At 39.1% G+C, this 15,799-nt stretch overlaps 1 protein-coding gene across 3 annotated transcripts in view; it reads right to left on the bottom strand.

Annotated features, from left to right (window-relative positions):
* The window catches only part of RAD54B (RAD54 homolog B), a 63,725-nt gene that overhangs the window by 46,516 nt on the left and 1,410 nt on the right, over nt 1-15,799 (bottom strand). Inside the window, exons 1-3 of one of the 3 annotated variants that reach the window (XM_071421583.1) lie at nt 14,997-15,076; nt 13,914-14,067; nt 13,076-13,247 (exon numbers count right to left, since the gene is read on the bottom strand). In XM_071421583.1, coding sequence (XP_071277684.1) covers nt 13,076-13,247; nt 13,914-14,051 — 310 coding nt within the window. In that variant the 5' untranslated portion in view covers nt 14,052-14,067; nt 14,997-15,076. Of the gene's footprint in view, nt 1-13,075; nt 13,248-13,913; nt 14,068-14,886; nt 15,077-15,799 lie in introns of those variants that run through there. The other 2 variants (XM_071421582.1, XM_071421580.1) reach the window with 2 other exon arrangements.

Below are 15,799 nucleotides of genomic sequence, written 5' to 3'. Positions count from 1 at the left end.
TTATATTTATCCAGGCGTTTTTCCAGGATAAAACAAAAAAAATCTGATTTTTATTAACAAGATGTGCCTCCATTCCTAATGTTTGCTCAACAACGTATCACCTTAAAGCAAGCCTTCACATAAAAACGCATGCAAGGCTTTAAATTTCTGTGGTCTAAACTAAAGCAACAAATTGGAAAAAGAGAAAACACAGTAGATAGAAGGAAAGGTGTTCTCAAGTACAAAAAGCAAAAACTAAGTTTGAAAAATGACGTACTCCACTGAAAGCGTCCGGAGGGTGGAAACAAACACCACTTGAGATAGTGGCAACAGCTTCCTAAGCTTAACATGTCCAGCCTTGAAAACAAGGGAGCCTAGAAGCAGGGGGAAGGAAAGAGAAATAATTATAGCTTGAAATATCCTAAGGCTATAAAGATCTAGGTATAAACTTGTTTGCTCTAAGGGGAAAAATCCCAAAGCAGACACAAGCCGCATTCAAAACAAGAAATTCACACTAAACAAAGGGAGACTTTTAACTGCTAAAAATCAATTAGCATTTAGAATAACAAGCACTTTTGGAACCATTTCTAAGACTTGGCTTGTCAGTACCACCTAACAAAATTGTGACCAGTCCACTTCGCTGGCATTGCTTTCAAGCCAAGATTAAATAAAGCATTTTATAGTCTGAAGCCTATTACACTTAAATTTGAGAAACAAAATACTCTTGTGGTTAGAAGCACTGTATGAAAACCATTACTTATAAACACCTAATCCTTTCCTATTTCCCCTCCCATTGCACTTTACTAATATTAAGAATATAAAGCTGGTGGTTAGAGTTTTGGGGTTTTTTTAATTTATGTTCTTAGTTGTTCTTCAGTAACTGAACAAAAATTGGATGGGCTTCACATAGTTCAGACTCTGGCAGTATCAGCATTGAGGAGTCACAGGTGAGCCTATGCTGCACCCTCCACTGTTGAGCAGTTGTGCAGTGCCCACCCGGACTCTTGACTTTTTAAGACAAAAATAAGTCAGTGATTAAAGGCTCCTCCCCACAGACTCAAAGAGCACAAATGAACAGTGTGGGGCAGAGGAACCCCAACAAGCCAAATGAAAGAAACCAAGCCCTCAGTCCAGCTGCTCCCAGGCCCCAGGGGCGAGAGAGACCCAGAGTCCACAGGAGAGGCTCTCTAGACCACCTCACAGACCTAGGGAGGGGGTTACTGTCCACTGGGTATGGGACTCATTGTGAGATGCCAGAAATAGTATTTGGGGATTGCAGAAGGCAGTACAGGATATTTAGAGGAAGAACTGAAGGCAACACAAGGGACAGTGAACCATGAAAGTGGTTTGGGAAAGAACAAGCATAGGAGGATATGGGGAGGGGGGGAAAAGGGCTACCAGGGGCCAGGTGTATGTAAGCAGGTGGCTGCCCAGTGTGGTGGTTCAGCCATGCCCTGGGCGTGAGCACTGCAGATTGTCCTATCTGCTTGTTAAACTACATTTGTAACTGTTTTCCTCGGTGAGGGAAAATCTCCATTGGGTGTGACCATGTACAGAAACAGATGCCAGCAGCTGGAGCTGTACCACCGCGGGTGGCAGGGGCCCAGAGTCACCAGAAGGCAGAGGCTGGAGCCCAGGCACCCAGCCTGGATAGCTGTGCCAGTGTGTGACCTCGGGCAAACCCCAACCAGAACAGCCATGCAGAAGGCTTGGGAGCCAAGCAACCATGAGTCTGGGCCAGATGCTGCAGAGACCAGAAGGTCTGAGATTTGGCTACTGGAGGGACACCAGGACACCTGGGGCCAGGTCAGACCAGCTACCAGAGACCCAATGCATGTTTGCCTGTCAGCTGGGAGACATGGGGATCCAGGGACCAGTAACTGAGCACAGTAAGAATTTAAGGCCTCTTGCTGGAGGATCCATGTTTTGTACATAAGCATTTGCCAGAAACAAGCTTACTTCATAGTCAGCCAGTGAATGGAAAGGATGAGGCCATTGAAGCTGCCTGTATTTGCGTGAGTGCTGAACTTTTTGATTCTGTCTGTATATACACATATAGTGTGCACATGTGCCTCTTAAAGATACACCCTTGTTGTTCTGGCCACAAGGAGCTGCAGCAGTCTCCTCTATAGTGGGGTACCAGATACAGCAACTCCCAATATTAGACTTATCTAAACTTGTATTACTTTATTACCTTAGTGCCTAATGTTGCTAGAGAAACTAAGTTTCCACACTAATGTAATTATAGCAAAATACTGCTATAAAGTTTTCTTTTGAGCAAAAGCCTGATAAAATGACTGAATTACATATTATTCTGCATGAGTGTAAAATAACCCTTGTAAAAAATTAAGCTGGCTGCCAACCAAGATTTTTTTTCCCTTCCTATTTTCTTCCCATTTTAAAATAGTTCTGCTCATCAGCCTAAGGTTATATCAGCGCTTGGATAAGAAATCACAGAATGTGAAAAGCCTGGATATTACTGATACATATAGACATCTTCAAGCTAAAACAGCAGGTGTAGCTCCAAGACAATTACCAAAACCAAAGATGTTGCCACAATCCACCCTTCATCCTACACCTTCCACCAACACTTGCACTTATGCAACACAGTGCACAGCCAGTTCAGCAAGATGATTTAGCTACAGAATAATCTATTTATTTTGCAAGCATAAGAATTTAATGTGAATTTAATAATTGGTTTAAGTCAACATAGATGTGGTACATTGTCAAAACAGTAATTTCTGCCTCCCCCCAACTGTGTCATGTTCCTGCCCCTTAACTGTGCTGATATGAGCACTCACAAACCTGGACAACTCATATTAATCATTTTTTTCTGAGCTGGGTTAGTTTTAATCACCAGCAGTTCCCTAATCCAGTATGCCGCAGAACAAATAACTCACAAAAAGAAATATATTGAAAAAGCTTCTTCAGACTCTATTTGGATCGTTGTAGGGTGAATTGCAAACCATATTCCTAAAGACTTCAGACTACATCAGACTACAACTGATGTTCCTTCAGTTGTATTACCACAACTGAAGGAACATCAAACCACAGGTAGCAGGAGAGAAATTCTGCCTACCACTGAAAAAAATAAACATATATGCATCCCTTACATCACTTCACTGCCTTCTATACCTTCTGATTTTGCTGTGAAAAAGTCTAGAATTAATACCAGAAAATGATACAAACAGTGCATCCTGGAGAACTATTGAGAGGAATGAATCACAGCTATGATACAGTCAGGAATTAAAGTAGCCAAATCACTGTGGATTGCTGAAAGAGCTCAATGGCCACAAATTTTACAAGTGATAAGTTTGTATCACAGCCACTAACTGCATCAAGTGGCCCATGTAAATTTAGACACCTTATAAGACAGAACACCCTGAAAAGGAGAATGTCTTAAATCAGGGGAACATTTTGAAGGGAGAGGGAGGATCTTTTGTCACACAGAACTGAGGAAGAATCTCTCCATGACAGTCTTAAAAAAAGAATCACTATAAGGTACATGAAAAAGACATTTGAGAAAACTGAGGATGCCCTAAGAAAGAATGTGTCTTGAAAGATGCCATTGGAACAGAGAACAAACATGAATGTTGAAAGGAATGACACCAGTTTAAGTGATTTAGGCTGGGACCTTCTAGTGCAAAAAAATCAAATCACCAGATTGCAGAGCTCTGTGAAGGTGCTCTGCCCACAAAGTGGTAGCCCCAGGATAAGTCTGAAGGACTTCTGTTCCTGTTTAGTAATGTGCAAGCAAACCAGCTCCGCAGAGACCTGTGGTTAGCATTTGCAATCACCTAGGAGCCTGAAAATCCTTGAGAAGAAGAGGATGATTGCAAGATTTGAATCAAAGTTAAAATGGAACCCTGTGCTTACAAAAAAATGTAGAAAGATTCAGCAGCTAGGATGGGGTATGTTACACATCACTGAATATACTGGGCTATTATGGCAGTGGAAACATTTGGCAAGTATCAAGGCAGTTGCTTACCCTTGCAAATGAATTTGGCAGCTGCATAAGATGAGAGTGTCTATAGGTAGTAAGGGCTGCAAAACTTCCATTAGGTCATCATATAGTCCTTTTTACTGACACGACAGCAAGACAGTGCCAAGTCATTCGATCTGCCTGTCTTTAAGAGCCTGCTGAGCAAAGGGTGGCTAAGAAAACTTTCAACTCAGAAGGTTTCTTACAGGGACAGTTGTTTCATGAGCAGTGTCTAAAGGTAAGGGTTGCAGGCATTAATCACTAAGGAGAGGGTTGAAGATTGACAAAGTTTTGTGATCCAAAAGCTGTAATTTAACTTTACCTGGAAGTTACAGTGCTTAAATACATTCACACCAGACCCTTTAGAAATAATATTTTTAGGTAATTTGTGTTTCAAACGTCTTTCTCATGTCATTTGATTTTTTTTCTCATCTTCATCAGCACTTTCACCATCAGTTTTATATTTATTGTTTTTATCTGTGATGTAACCAGGACCTCTCAGACCACTCCTTTCCTTTCTCCTGCACAATTATTTCTAAACCTCTGTCCTGCATGGGACGTGAGACAAATAAGGTGAAGTTTTACCTCTTTTCTTTGTCCTGCTTCTATTTTTGTGATCAGCATCCAGCATGTATTAACTTCCAACCTCTAACAGTTCTTGAAACTGTTGCAAGAACAAGGGTTCTAGCCTCCTTCAGAGCTCTTATCAGCTAAAATTCCAAGCATAAAAGATAAATACAATTCTGTCCCCTCTGCTGATATAAGGCATTTTCTCAACATTTAGCCCACTAAAATGGGGAATATATGAATTAGCCAATTAAAATGCCCTCCGTGCCAAATTTTAAAGAATTTATCTTCACCTGAGTGTGCCATTCCAAGACCCACACATTCAGATCAGTAACCATCCTTCAAACTAAGTTCAGCTTAAAGCAACAGGACTCTATAATACTATGTGACTGTACAGCTCCATGAATTAGCTCTTCACTTTATAAGTTGTGTCCTTACAAATAGAAAAGCTAAGAGCCCCATTACTTATAAATTAAGAAATGCATCCAATCCTAATACATGCTTGTACCTTCTCTGATCCGCTCTTCCAACAAGCTTTTTGATGACTAGTCAGAAGCAGCTGAGAAATATAGAAAGGTTTGAAAGTATGATTTTCCCAGGATATTTTCCCTAAATAAATAAACTTCTTCACTAGCAAGATAGCCCCTATGAAAAGAAATAGTCTAAGAAAAGCCAAGTTTCTGCAAGTTTCCTGTTTTGTTCATAGAGAGATTAAAATTTTTGAGATTATGCTTTTACATACTATCCTGAAAATACTACCCTGTGCACTATTCCCTGCATTTGACAGAGAAACAGCTTTCTCCATTCTTCTAATCTTGCTCAGTGAATGTTTTGAAGACAGTGAGATAACCATCTTATCATTATCTTGTTGGCTCAAGGAAAGTCATATTGTGACAAAGCTTCTGTTTGAAGGAAAACTTAAGGCCCAAAGCCAAAAGCTGTGACTGAACTCTAGTTAGGCTGACATGGCAACAAAGGGGATCCAAACAATGAGCACAGCCACAGAAAGATTTGACAACTAGCTTTGAAGGCATTCAGGCCTAGTCTGTCATAATACCCATGATAGCTCAAAAAACCCCTCCCAGTTCCCTTCAGTAAGGCATTTCTTTTCCCCCCACCTGATAGCTGTGTTCCCTCATCTTCTCTTAAGTCCACCTTTGTATCTATTGGAGACAGGAGAGCTGGGAATATGCACACTCACCAAATCCCCACACTCCAAACTAGAAAACAAATGGTGAGAGAAAGGAAAATAAAGACGTGAGAAAATGTGAATAGCCATGCATTTCTCTTTTTCGCCCATCTTACATTTGTATAGCCTAGTAACAGATTTTGAAAATCAAAAAAGAAGTAAGAAGAAACTATGTGTACAGCTCCCCTCAGAATAGATGAGGGAATAGAAAGAATTATTACTGATAAACGTGAATTCTTTAAGATAATCTCTCTGCAGGGTATTTTTCAAGTACCTAATTTTTAAAGTTACAGTATTAGATAATTTCTTTTTCTGTATATTGCAGATTATATGCTGTGTGCTTGCATACAACTCTAGGGAGCTAAATTGTAATAAATATAATGGGATAGTAAGTTCATTTCCCAACATATCCCCTGCCAGCCCTTTGGATAGGGGTGTTTGCTTTATATCTGCAGTTTCCAAGTAGACCTCTCTTTCTGCATGAGTATTTAAGTCTTTCCGCTTGTTTGTTCATAAATTTTTACTTTCAATAACTTAATGCCTTTTTTTAAAAATGCTTGAAAGACTATCATCTTTACATGGAGCACATCTTTCTTCAATAACTGCTCAAATATATCACTGCTCAAAAGTAAAGAATCTGAAAATTTATATTTCTCATTGTAAAGAAGCAACCACAGTTCCATTTAAGAGACAAGTTACTACTGTGAAACTTTCATTTTAATCCCTCCAATTTCCTTGGAAAATGTTGAATATCTTACATCTAATAGAATTCTTTTTCTTTATTTTCTGATCATGTAATACCTTTCTGATTCCTGGTTTCCTTCCCCTCTCCTTCATTATCTTCATTAGCTCAAATGCAAAGCACATTTAACTGGGGCAAATGAAAAGTACATTTCTCTGCCAATTCACTGCTCTTTTCTCCAGTGTGAATATCCTGGTTATATCATCTATAATTACATAAAGCCTAGTTATTCATATGACAGCAAGATATGATCATACCAAATTATAAATTAACTGTGGAAATATCATACTAGAATTATGCAAGTCTGGATTTGTTTTACAGCAGCATTGCAGATGGCTGCCCCATCCAGGAAAGCAGTTTTGCAGTGGCTGAACATTATATGAGATGTTGCCTTTGGTGGTGAAGCTGCTGTAAAGTTCTTTCTTTCCATCTCGCTCTTGCTTGCTAATTCTACTAGCACTGTGTAGCTCAGCACTCAGCTGGTGGGCATCCCAAATTCAAGATGAATAAACACAGTTAGTAATGTGACAACAGCCTAGGGAACACCCCGTGTGCACAATCAGCTGGGGAAACACTAGGGAAGGCCTTGGGACAGCAGCAGAGTAGAAGACATCATTTCACACCCCAAGGAAGAGCACCAAGTAAAAGGTGTTGTCTTGAGGAGATGTCAGAGAATGTCAAAGCTACAGAGCACAAAACACAAGACCCACTGTGACTGATGTATCAATGAACACTTCTGGAACCAGCATCCAATCAGATATGGACAATTTATCTGACGATGTATTTACATCAGCCCAGTTTTATTAACCAGTCCCCATCTCTTGAGATGGACTGATCAAACAGGCACAGATGACACCTAAACAGTAAAGAAACTGTCCTGAATTGAGAATAAACTTGTCTATAAATTTGTCTGTTCGCTGTTATAAACTATTCTAGAACATTGCAGGGAGAAGGAGAACATTTTAAATCATCAAGATCTATTAGACTAATTTGATACTATTTTGAATAAGAAATTACAACAAAATTTATAGACTTGTAAAATATTACTTGCAAACAATGCAGTAATAAATTACTTACACTCAGGCATCCAGTCACATCTTAGCTGTTCTAAGATGTGCTTGGTAATTATTAAGAGCTACAGATGATTACGGAATATCTTTTACCCCAAGATTTAACTGCTTTACCAGTTGTTTATTAAACAGAGAACTGCAGCTACACATGCAGCTCCACCACTAAAATAGATTGACTGAAATATCTTTTCTAGTTCATCTGTGAAGTGCAACAACAGAAATTAAATTAATACTTGTACTTTTGCAGATATCAAAGTAATTCTACGAATAATCTGCTTCATTATGAGATGCCAGGCATGAATGGTTTTAGTTCTGTTACTAGAAACAAGAAGTACACATTCAAGACTGAAACTAGACAATATGAAAGTCCTGAAAATAAAATTTTTTAATCCTCTGATTAAAAGTGACAGGTAATTGCTTGCTACTGTGGTAAATGAACAGTGGATTTTCTCTTAATATTCACATTAATTGGTTAAAAAGACTTTACTGATATCAAGTGATAAGAGGTATCAGACAGACCTGTAACAATGTTCTAGAAAGCTGAAGGAACCACATTATGAAAAATGAAGCTTAAGTATGCAAAGCATCCCAATCTTACAGACGAATGTAGTCAGTAGACATTAACATTCCAGAGAAGATAGAGAAAATATATTCAAAACTGTATGCAAATAATAAGTACAGTTGATATTATCAGAAACATCTATTTAGAGACATGGGGTGAGCACATTAACCACATTATGAAATACAGTTATGATCTGTCCTCACTGTTAGCTCAAAGATAGTATCTGACCATGACTGCTGGCAAAGTTCCTCTCGCAAGATGCATTAGCAGATGTTAGTGATGGATGAAAAACAAGATACTCTTGAACCAAAAACCAACCAAACAGGTGGTGAGCTGTAACAGAAAAAACTCTTTATCCATACTTTCTGTTCACCTACATCCGGTTCAAACAATGAAATCTCAGTCCCACTGGAATGCTGCGTCTAAGTGTTCAGGTGAAAGAGCTGTTCATTTCCACACACAAAACAGTAAGCCCAAAGGGCAAAACATGGCAACATTCTCCTAGATTAAAAGTACCAACAGAAAGTAAGCTGTAAACTCAGATAATAAACACAAATTAAATTATGTTTGTTTTATACAAATAAAATAAATATATGTTAAACCCTTAAATTGAAGGCAATGTGGGTAAAAACCTCAGTTCTTGCCAATCCCACTCGCTACTAAGTATAGTTTAGGGATCTCCCTGTCCATTGTTTCTTCAAATGCAAATTATCTGTATTTTCTTGTTATTGCTAATAGAACCTCAGAATGTCATGAGGACAAGTAGAAACCAAGTACTTGAGAAGTACAATAATATCCTTCCAAATACATTAATGGTTTTGTTTTCAGTTACTGGTAAATAGTTTAGGAATGTTTAAGTAATTTTCATTTTTAAAGAGCATGCACACTTAGCTGAATTCTTTGGAGGCATGTGAGAAAAAGTATTAATGACAATGTCAAATAAATCACCTCCCTCCCAAAGATCCATTGTGTGAAAAAGTATTAAATTCTGAATACAAAACAAAGGTACCAAAGAGATTGCCATGTTCATTCCTCTTAAAAAGAAGTAAACACCAATTCTTAAAAGAGTAGTGAAGTTCATTTTCCTACAAAGAAACATGTAACATTATTTTCCAGTATTCAGAACTTATAATCACAAGTTGTAAACTGCCCAAGGAACATGTTCAAAATCTTACAGTTCAAACACTCCTAAAATTGCAACACATATGTAGGTTTCATTCAACTGTTGCTACAAACTTATTTAATGTCTCTGGAAATACCTCATCTCACAGAATTTCAGAGTCCCTTGCACTTCACTTTCATTAATGACGTTTTAGTGCAAAGGGTTTTTTAGAAGATGCTTAGAAAAACAAATATCTTTTAAGCCAGACATGCTCTATTTTTAAGATTGATTCCATCTAATAAAATCCTTACTTTTCTGCTCTAAGAAATGGACACCATGTGTCAGATAACTGAGTTTTGTTGGGGTTTTTTGGTTGTTTGTTTTTTTTTTTTTGAAAGAATGTACAGCATTTTCAGGGGCTGGGTTTCAGAAAGATTAGGTCTGTGAACAGTGCAGTTGTCCAATGGTTCACAGGTGTTTCAAAAGAATTTCAGTGGAACCTAGGGTATTTATTTACACATTCCACTGCTGCACTGGAAACCCAAACACAGCAGCTTTGAGTGTGATATATAACTATCAAACTGTTTATCATCTGCATTAAATGATATGGAGACCAAAATAATGCATACACACAGGCTTTTTCAATCTTAAAATTATTTTAATGCCCCTTTAACAGAGAAGTATGAGGCTCCAGAGACTGACAGTCAAATATAATTCCATTACAATACTAATAATAATAAAACCCCCCAACTAACTCTGGCTTTTACAACTGGTTTCCATTACTTCTGAATTTCATACCAAAGCCAGCTTTGACAAAACAATTTAACTTCACACTACAAAGAAGGTTATGATTTACATAATCAATGTAATCGCTACATTAGCTGTAATGAATAGCAGACAAAAGTGACGTAAGGGCAGAAACTGTCTTGGAAAATCTAAGTTATTAAAAAATTACTTAAGATTTAAGGAAGACTCAATACAGGTTTGTTTTCTCACTACAGTGCTCTCCTCACCAGTGAACCTGAAGACAATAACTAACATTGACATTGGACTTCTTCTTTTATAGCACATTTCATGGCAGCTTTTCAAAGGCTTGCAGGGTTAGCCTCATTCTGCATGCATAGAAAGGGTTTTGGCACAAAATGCCTTTGTTCAGAAAGGCAACGGCACATCAACAGAAGTAGCTCACCCAGTTTCACTGCAAAACTTTTTGGTTATTTTTCTAAAGTCATCACAGAGGACCCATACCAGCTGCACCCAGAATTCATGATATGAAAAAGACATTTAGCATCTTTTCCACTTCATAACATTTTTTTGCTGGAATGACTGCTGATTTCCCAGATTATTGTGGAATTAAATCCGCTATTTATCTTTTAAGTGCACTGCTAAGCAGAATTGGCAGTTACAAATTTTTGTAGATGTACCTATAGGAAAGCATGACCCCTCAACATGTCCCATGGACACTGAAAATTTTCTTGAAGTCTAGGCATCAACTGGAAGTTTCAGCATGCAGCAGATAAACACATAAGCTGTAAGACAAACACATGCAAGGAAGCTGAATTTCCCCACATTAGCTCTGCCAAACAGAGTGCATACACTCTGGGTCACAAACCATGCCAGTGGCAGCATCCTATCAGGGCTATCACATTCCCATTTTCTGGGACTGATATCCAGAAAAGAACAGTCAATGGGAAAGGCTCTCCAAAGCACCTTACAGAATGGAGGGGGTTGCTGCCTACCAGGGCCTGGAATTTCTGCAATCCCCAGATGCTAGAAAGGGCTTTGATAGAGAAAAAGAGAATCAAAAACTACACAGACATGTGAAAGGGACACACAAAGATGGTTCAGGCAGGAACTAGCATGTAACAATAAAAGGAAAAAGGCAGCCACTTTTAAACAGCTGAAGGTCAGTAAGCTTCCTCAGCAATGCACTACATCCTACTGCCAGACCAAGTCCCATCTTCCTACTAAACTACATTTCTAAATATTTCCCAGGTGAAAGCTAGAGTTGGACAGGTTACAGAGCTCAGGTACCTGCTATGTCAGCTAGCAGAGAGGCCAGAGACCAAGCACACTGCCTGGACATACTGTGTGACATTGCTAACAAACACCAACGTGGACTAGCTGGCAAGCAGGAGAAGAGGCTTGGAAGCCAAATACTGGAGCAGCCATGAGTCTGGACCAGATATCGGAGAGACCAGAAGGTCTGAGACTTGACTACTGAAGGAACCAAAAAGTCCATGCAAGTTACTCAAGAGACCAGGACATATTGGGGGTTGGCTCCTGGTAAGTTCAGCAACCAGCCAGAAATGTTTGTACGTGTGCACGTCTTGGGCGCAAGGCAACGGGGAGATCACTGAATCCAGGAGCCCACCACTGAGTAGACCAAGTGGATAAGACAAGTCACTGTGGGACCCACAGTGTTCTTGTACCTGTGGGACTGCAGGTCTGTGTACCAGGAGCTGAACTGGGAGCTGTGGGCCTCTGTGGCTGATGTGCCCACAGCTGGGGTGTCCAACAAATCAAGGAGCCAGCTACTGGACAGAGGCAGTGCATAAGGTCAGTTACTGGAGGGATCTAAATTCTCTGTGTGCATGTGTATTTACATATAAACACATGTGTATTCATTTGTTTTTCCACAAACAGGCTTTCACCCCAAGCAGTCAGAGAAGGGAAGGGATGTGTCCATGGGCACTGTTTGTGCTTGCCTGAGCGCTGTGTTCCATATCCATGTTGGCCTATGTGTCCAGTCATGTGTATGTGTATATAGGACATATGTGTGCCTATTGGGAACAATTCCCTTCTGGGAATTAGCCTCACTACTGGCTGGACCTTGGGACACAGAGCTATGTCAGTTTTGCTTCAATGAGGCTTCAAGATTTAAGAGGTCTTATAACAAACAAAATTTAATGCAATTTAAAGCCTTCCAATAATTCAAGGTGATAAGAGGCCCTGAAATGCTCTTTTAAAACTTCACTCACTAACCAAAGTGTTATTAATTAAATGAACCTTAAACCATTAAGTGTAATTAATTACAAAGATACAACGGTGAAATAACTGTAAGACAGGTGTTTAAAATGCCTAAGCTGGCTCCAAAAGGAGCAGTTTTCATCCATCAGTGTTAGTAATCCAGTTCAAGTGCCAGGCTTTCAAGATGTACTTGGCTCCTGAGGTCATACACTTGCATTCACACAACACAGAACTGTGCTGCATCTGTGGTCAGGGCACACCAAGACTGGGAAATGAAGACACTCAACCCCACAATGTTGTTCAGGTCCATCCAAGTGCACTTGCTATAGTTCAGACACTTCAATGTCTTTGCAGTGCTTACTACCCTGGTTTGTCAGGGGCATTCATTATCAGGGCACAGCTGATGAAGTGCACACCCACAAATGAGCAAAGCCAGTTCTGCTCTGTGGCTAAAGTTGGCTTAAACCTTAAGTGCCCACTGGAGACACTGAAGAAAAGAAAACCTCATTCATTCTGAAAAAAAACTGAATCCATTCAGAATTGTTAGCTTTCTCTGCATGAGGTCAGCAAGGTCTCCAAATTACAACACTTCTCCACTATTTAAGGTATTACAATTCTTGTTGCACCAACTGTAGATTAGAGTGAGTTGACTAAAATGCTGTTCAGGAAGACACAAACCTGAATAGCAGCACTACCAACTGGCTTCCAAAACACCTTGGTTCTTTCCTTTTTTATTAAAAAAATTGTTTTACACTTGTCTCCTTCACTCTATCCAGTATGACACCAAATAATGCCACCACTGCACAATGCTTATAATAGTACTTCACAAAAGTTTAGTATATGCAGTCTATCATTCATAAACTTTAAAATTCTGTTATGGTACATAGTAGTAAAACAGAAAGAGCATCTTACCAGCTTTGGGCACATTTATTGTTTTCTTTTCTGCCTTGCTACACTTGTTAATGCTGAAACATGCTTTTGTCTTTACTTTTCCAGTTGACTCCACAGACTGTGTACAATTTTCATTTTGATTCTTGATATTTATTTTAGATAGCAATGAAGCACCTCTCTCTTTCTCATCTATCTGCAAAAGAGAAATAAGTTCACAATAGCATTTCCTGCATGCAGGTGAAGAGAAATAGAAAAAAGAGCAACAAGAAGGGATTTCAAGACATATTAACTGTCATTATCAAATTGTTATATAAATATGTCCATCTCTGCAAAACTGTATGTATCACAACAAGATGTGTGCACACAATACCAAACACTTGTGTAAACAGTTTATGAATTTAGTTTAATACAAGTCTTCTGTAGATAAATAAATAAAAATTGTGCTGCTTTTCTGTGTCAATATTAAAGGTTTCAGAGAAAGTCCCTTTGCAGCAGGAGCTGAGAACTGCAACTCAGCATACTGAGACTTTACAACAAGTATCCTGGCTTTTAAACTGCTTTCACAAAAATCCAATAAAGCCCCTGCCAAGATGCAATCCCCACCTCATTTACACTTGAGAATTGCATTTGGACTCAATACTGGTTAATTTTACTTATTTGAAAAACATTTTTCTGCAACCACTCCACAGTGAGAGAAGCCTAACCTGAGAAGCAAGGTCAAAGGTACTTACAGTAAAGCTGTATGTCAAAATTTGTTCTGAATAGATTTTTTAAGCAGAGATTGTTTGTGGTGAGCTCAGATGTTATCTTTTAATCATAATACTGTACAAAGTACTTTTTAGTGCACTGTTCAGTTTACCTCCTTTAACTTAATTTCTTGGTCCATCTCCTTAGTTTCATTCTTGAGACAAACAGCACTGCATTTTCCTGGTGGTATAAACCTTGGCTTTTTGCCAGCATTTCCTAGGACTTGACTGGGAGCTGCAGATCGCCTCATATTCAGCTGTGCTGCTCTGCAGGGTGGACAGGAAGGAAGGAAGCAGATAAAGACAACTGTAGTCAGGATAGGCTTTAAATATAAAAATATATCCAGAGATGACAACAAAAGCACTATTTCAAAATACAAAGGAGCGTACAAGATCTTCAAATAACAATATGAACTCACAAGCATAATAACATTTAAGAAAAAGTAGTATCGTTGCAATGTTTTGTTTACTAAGAAAGATCAACTACAGCAAATTCTGCAGCTGAACACCTCAAATTTCATTTAAAAAGCCACTAATGCAGTTCCCAATAGTAATAAATGCTCTAGAGATGCACAATATAGGGCTACTTAGCAAACTTACACCAGTTTACGAAAAGAAAGACAGTTTAAAGCAAAACTTACTATTCTATGCACTGGAAACATAATTTTGAAAAGCTCATTATTAGTGCACAATGAATCTTGAAGGTATGTCTCACACCTGGGACCAGCATTTTGCATTAAACAGTCAATTACATTGGTTATTCAGGTTCACCATAATAAGATTAACATTCAGGAGAAAATTATCACTGAATTACAGTGGATATTATTGCTCCATGTTATGTCCACTTGAACAGTGGGAGGAATGTTTTATAGATTTTCCCTCAAAATATAACTATTATTCCCCTGAGCAACCTTAGGTCAAAACCAAACATATGCCAATGTTAATATAACAAAGTTTACTTTGCAACCAATAGAAAAACTAGTTATAGTCTTAATCCTTCAAAGTAGTAGAGAGAAATCAAACAAAAGAAGAAAACTCCAACAGAATGACACAGCAGCCAAAATGAAGAAGGCAAGCAAAACTTACACTGCAGTTACAGGTTAAATTCGGCATTTACACGTTTAGTTTAAATTATCCCCCCAACTACTGGGTTAAAAATAAACCATAACACAGATTGAAGAATCAAACTTCTGTACCATCTCAAAAGCATGTTTGCATCCTGCTGCAGCAGACTGTGTGGTTCTGCACCTTTTTTGGTGCTACTCTGCACTCCAGTGGCTTCCTGGGGCACAACCACCGTTCTTCCCAAGGTTTGCACTGAAGCACTGACAGAGCACTCCCAAGACACCTTGCAAACATGCAAAGACTGGTAGCAGGAGTACTGCTCTCTCCCCATGTCTGCACAATTAGCATATATACGATGCTGTTACTAGACATAAATCTCAGGGGCAAAATGGCCTCAATCATTGTCACTTCCACTGTGGCTGTTATTAAAAATACAAGGAAAGAAGCCTGTGTCTACAGCAGTTCACTTAAGTTGGGCTTACCTGACAACAGTGATAGCAAATGAGTTTTAGTTAACCCTATGCACTAAGGGAGTAGCTTGGTTATTATAACATTATATCTGTAGCATGAAAAGCCACTGTGAACACTGCAAAGGTGTGAAGAACCTTCAGGGGGAGCAGACTGCAAAGTGCCAGTGCTCAGCAGAGCCAGCTTCAGGTGCCACAGGAATCTGAACAAGCTCTCTACCCAACCCTACACTGCAGTGACACTTGGGAAGACAACATAGGACACACCAGGGCTCTGCATGAGGACTGTGCATGGCATGGCTGCAGTGCTACACTAACCCTGCCCACTGCACTTGAGGTTCTGTGGGACAGAGAAATTGCACAGTTCATAAATTGCACATACCCATGATTAAAGTGTTCTGCTTCCCAAATCCATTTGGCCATTACACTGTCATTTGGTCTAAAGCCACAAAAACAGACTCATTAGG

This window comes from Agelaius tricolor, unplaced genomic scaffold (genome assembly GCF_023055355.1).
Source record: "Agelaius tricolor isolate 1412-34295 unplaced genomic scaffold, bAgeTri1.0.p SCAF_2, whole genome shotgun sequence".
NCBI classification, from domain to species: Eukaryota; Metazoa; Chordata; class Aves; order Passeriformes; family Icteridae; genus Agelaius; species Agelaius tricolor.
This window is presented reverse-complemented; position numbering and strand designations above follow the sequence as displayed.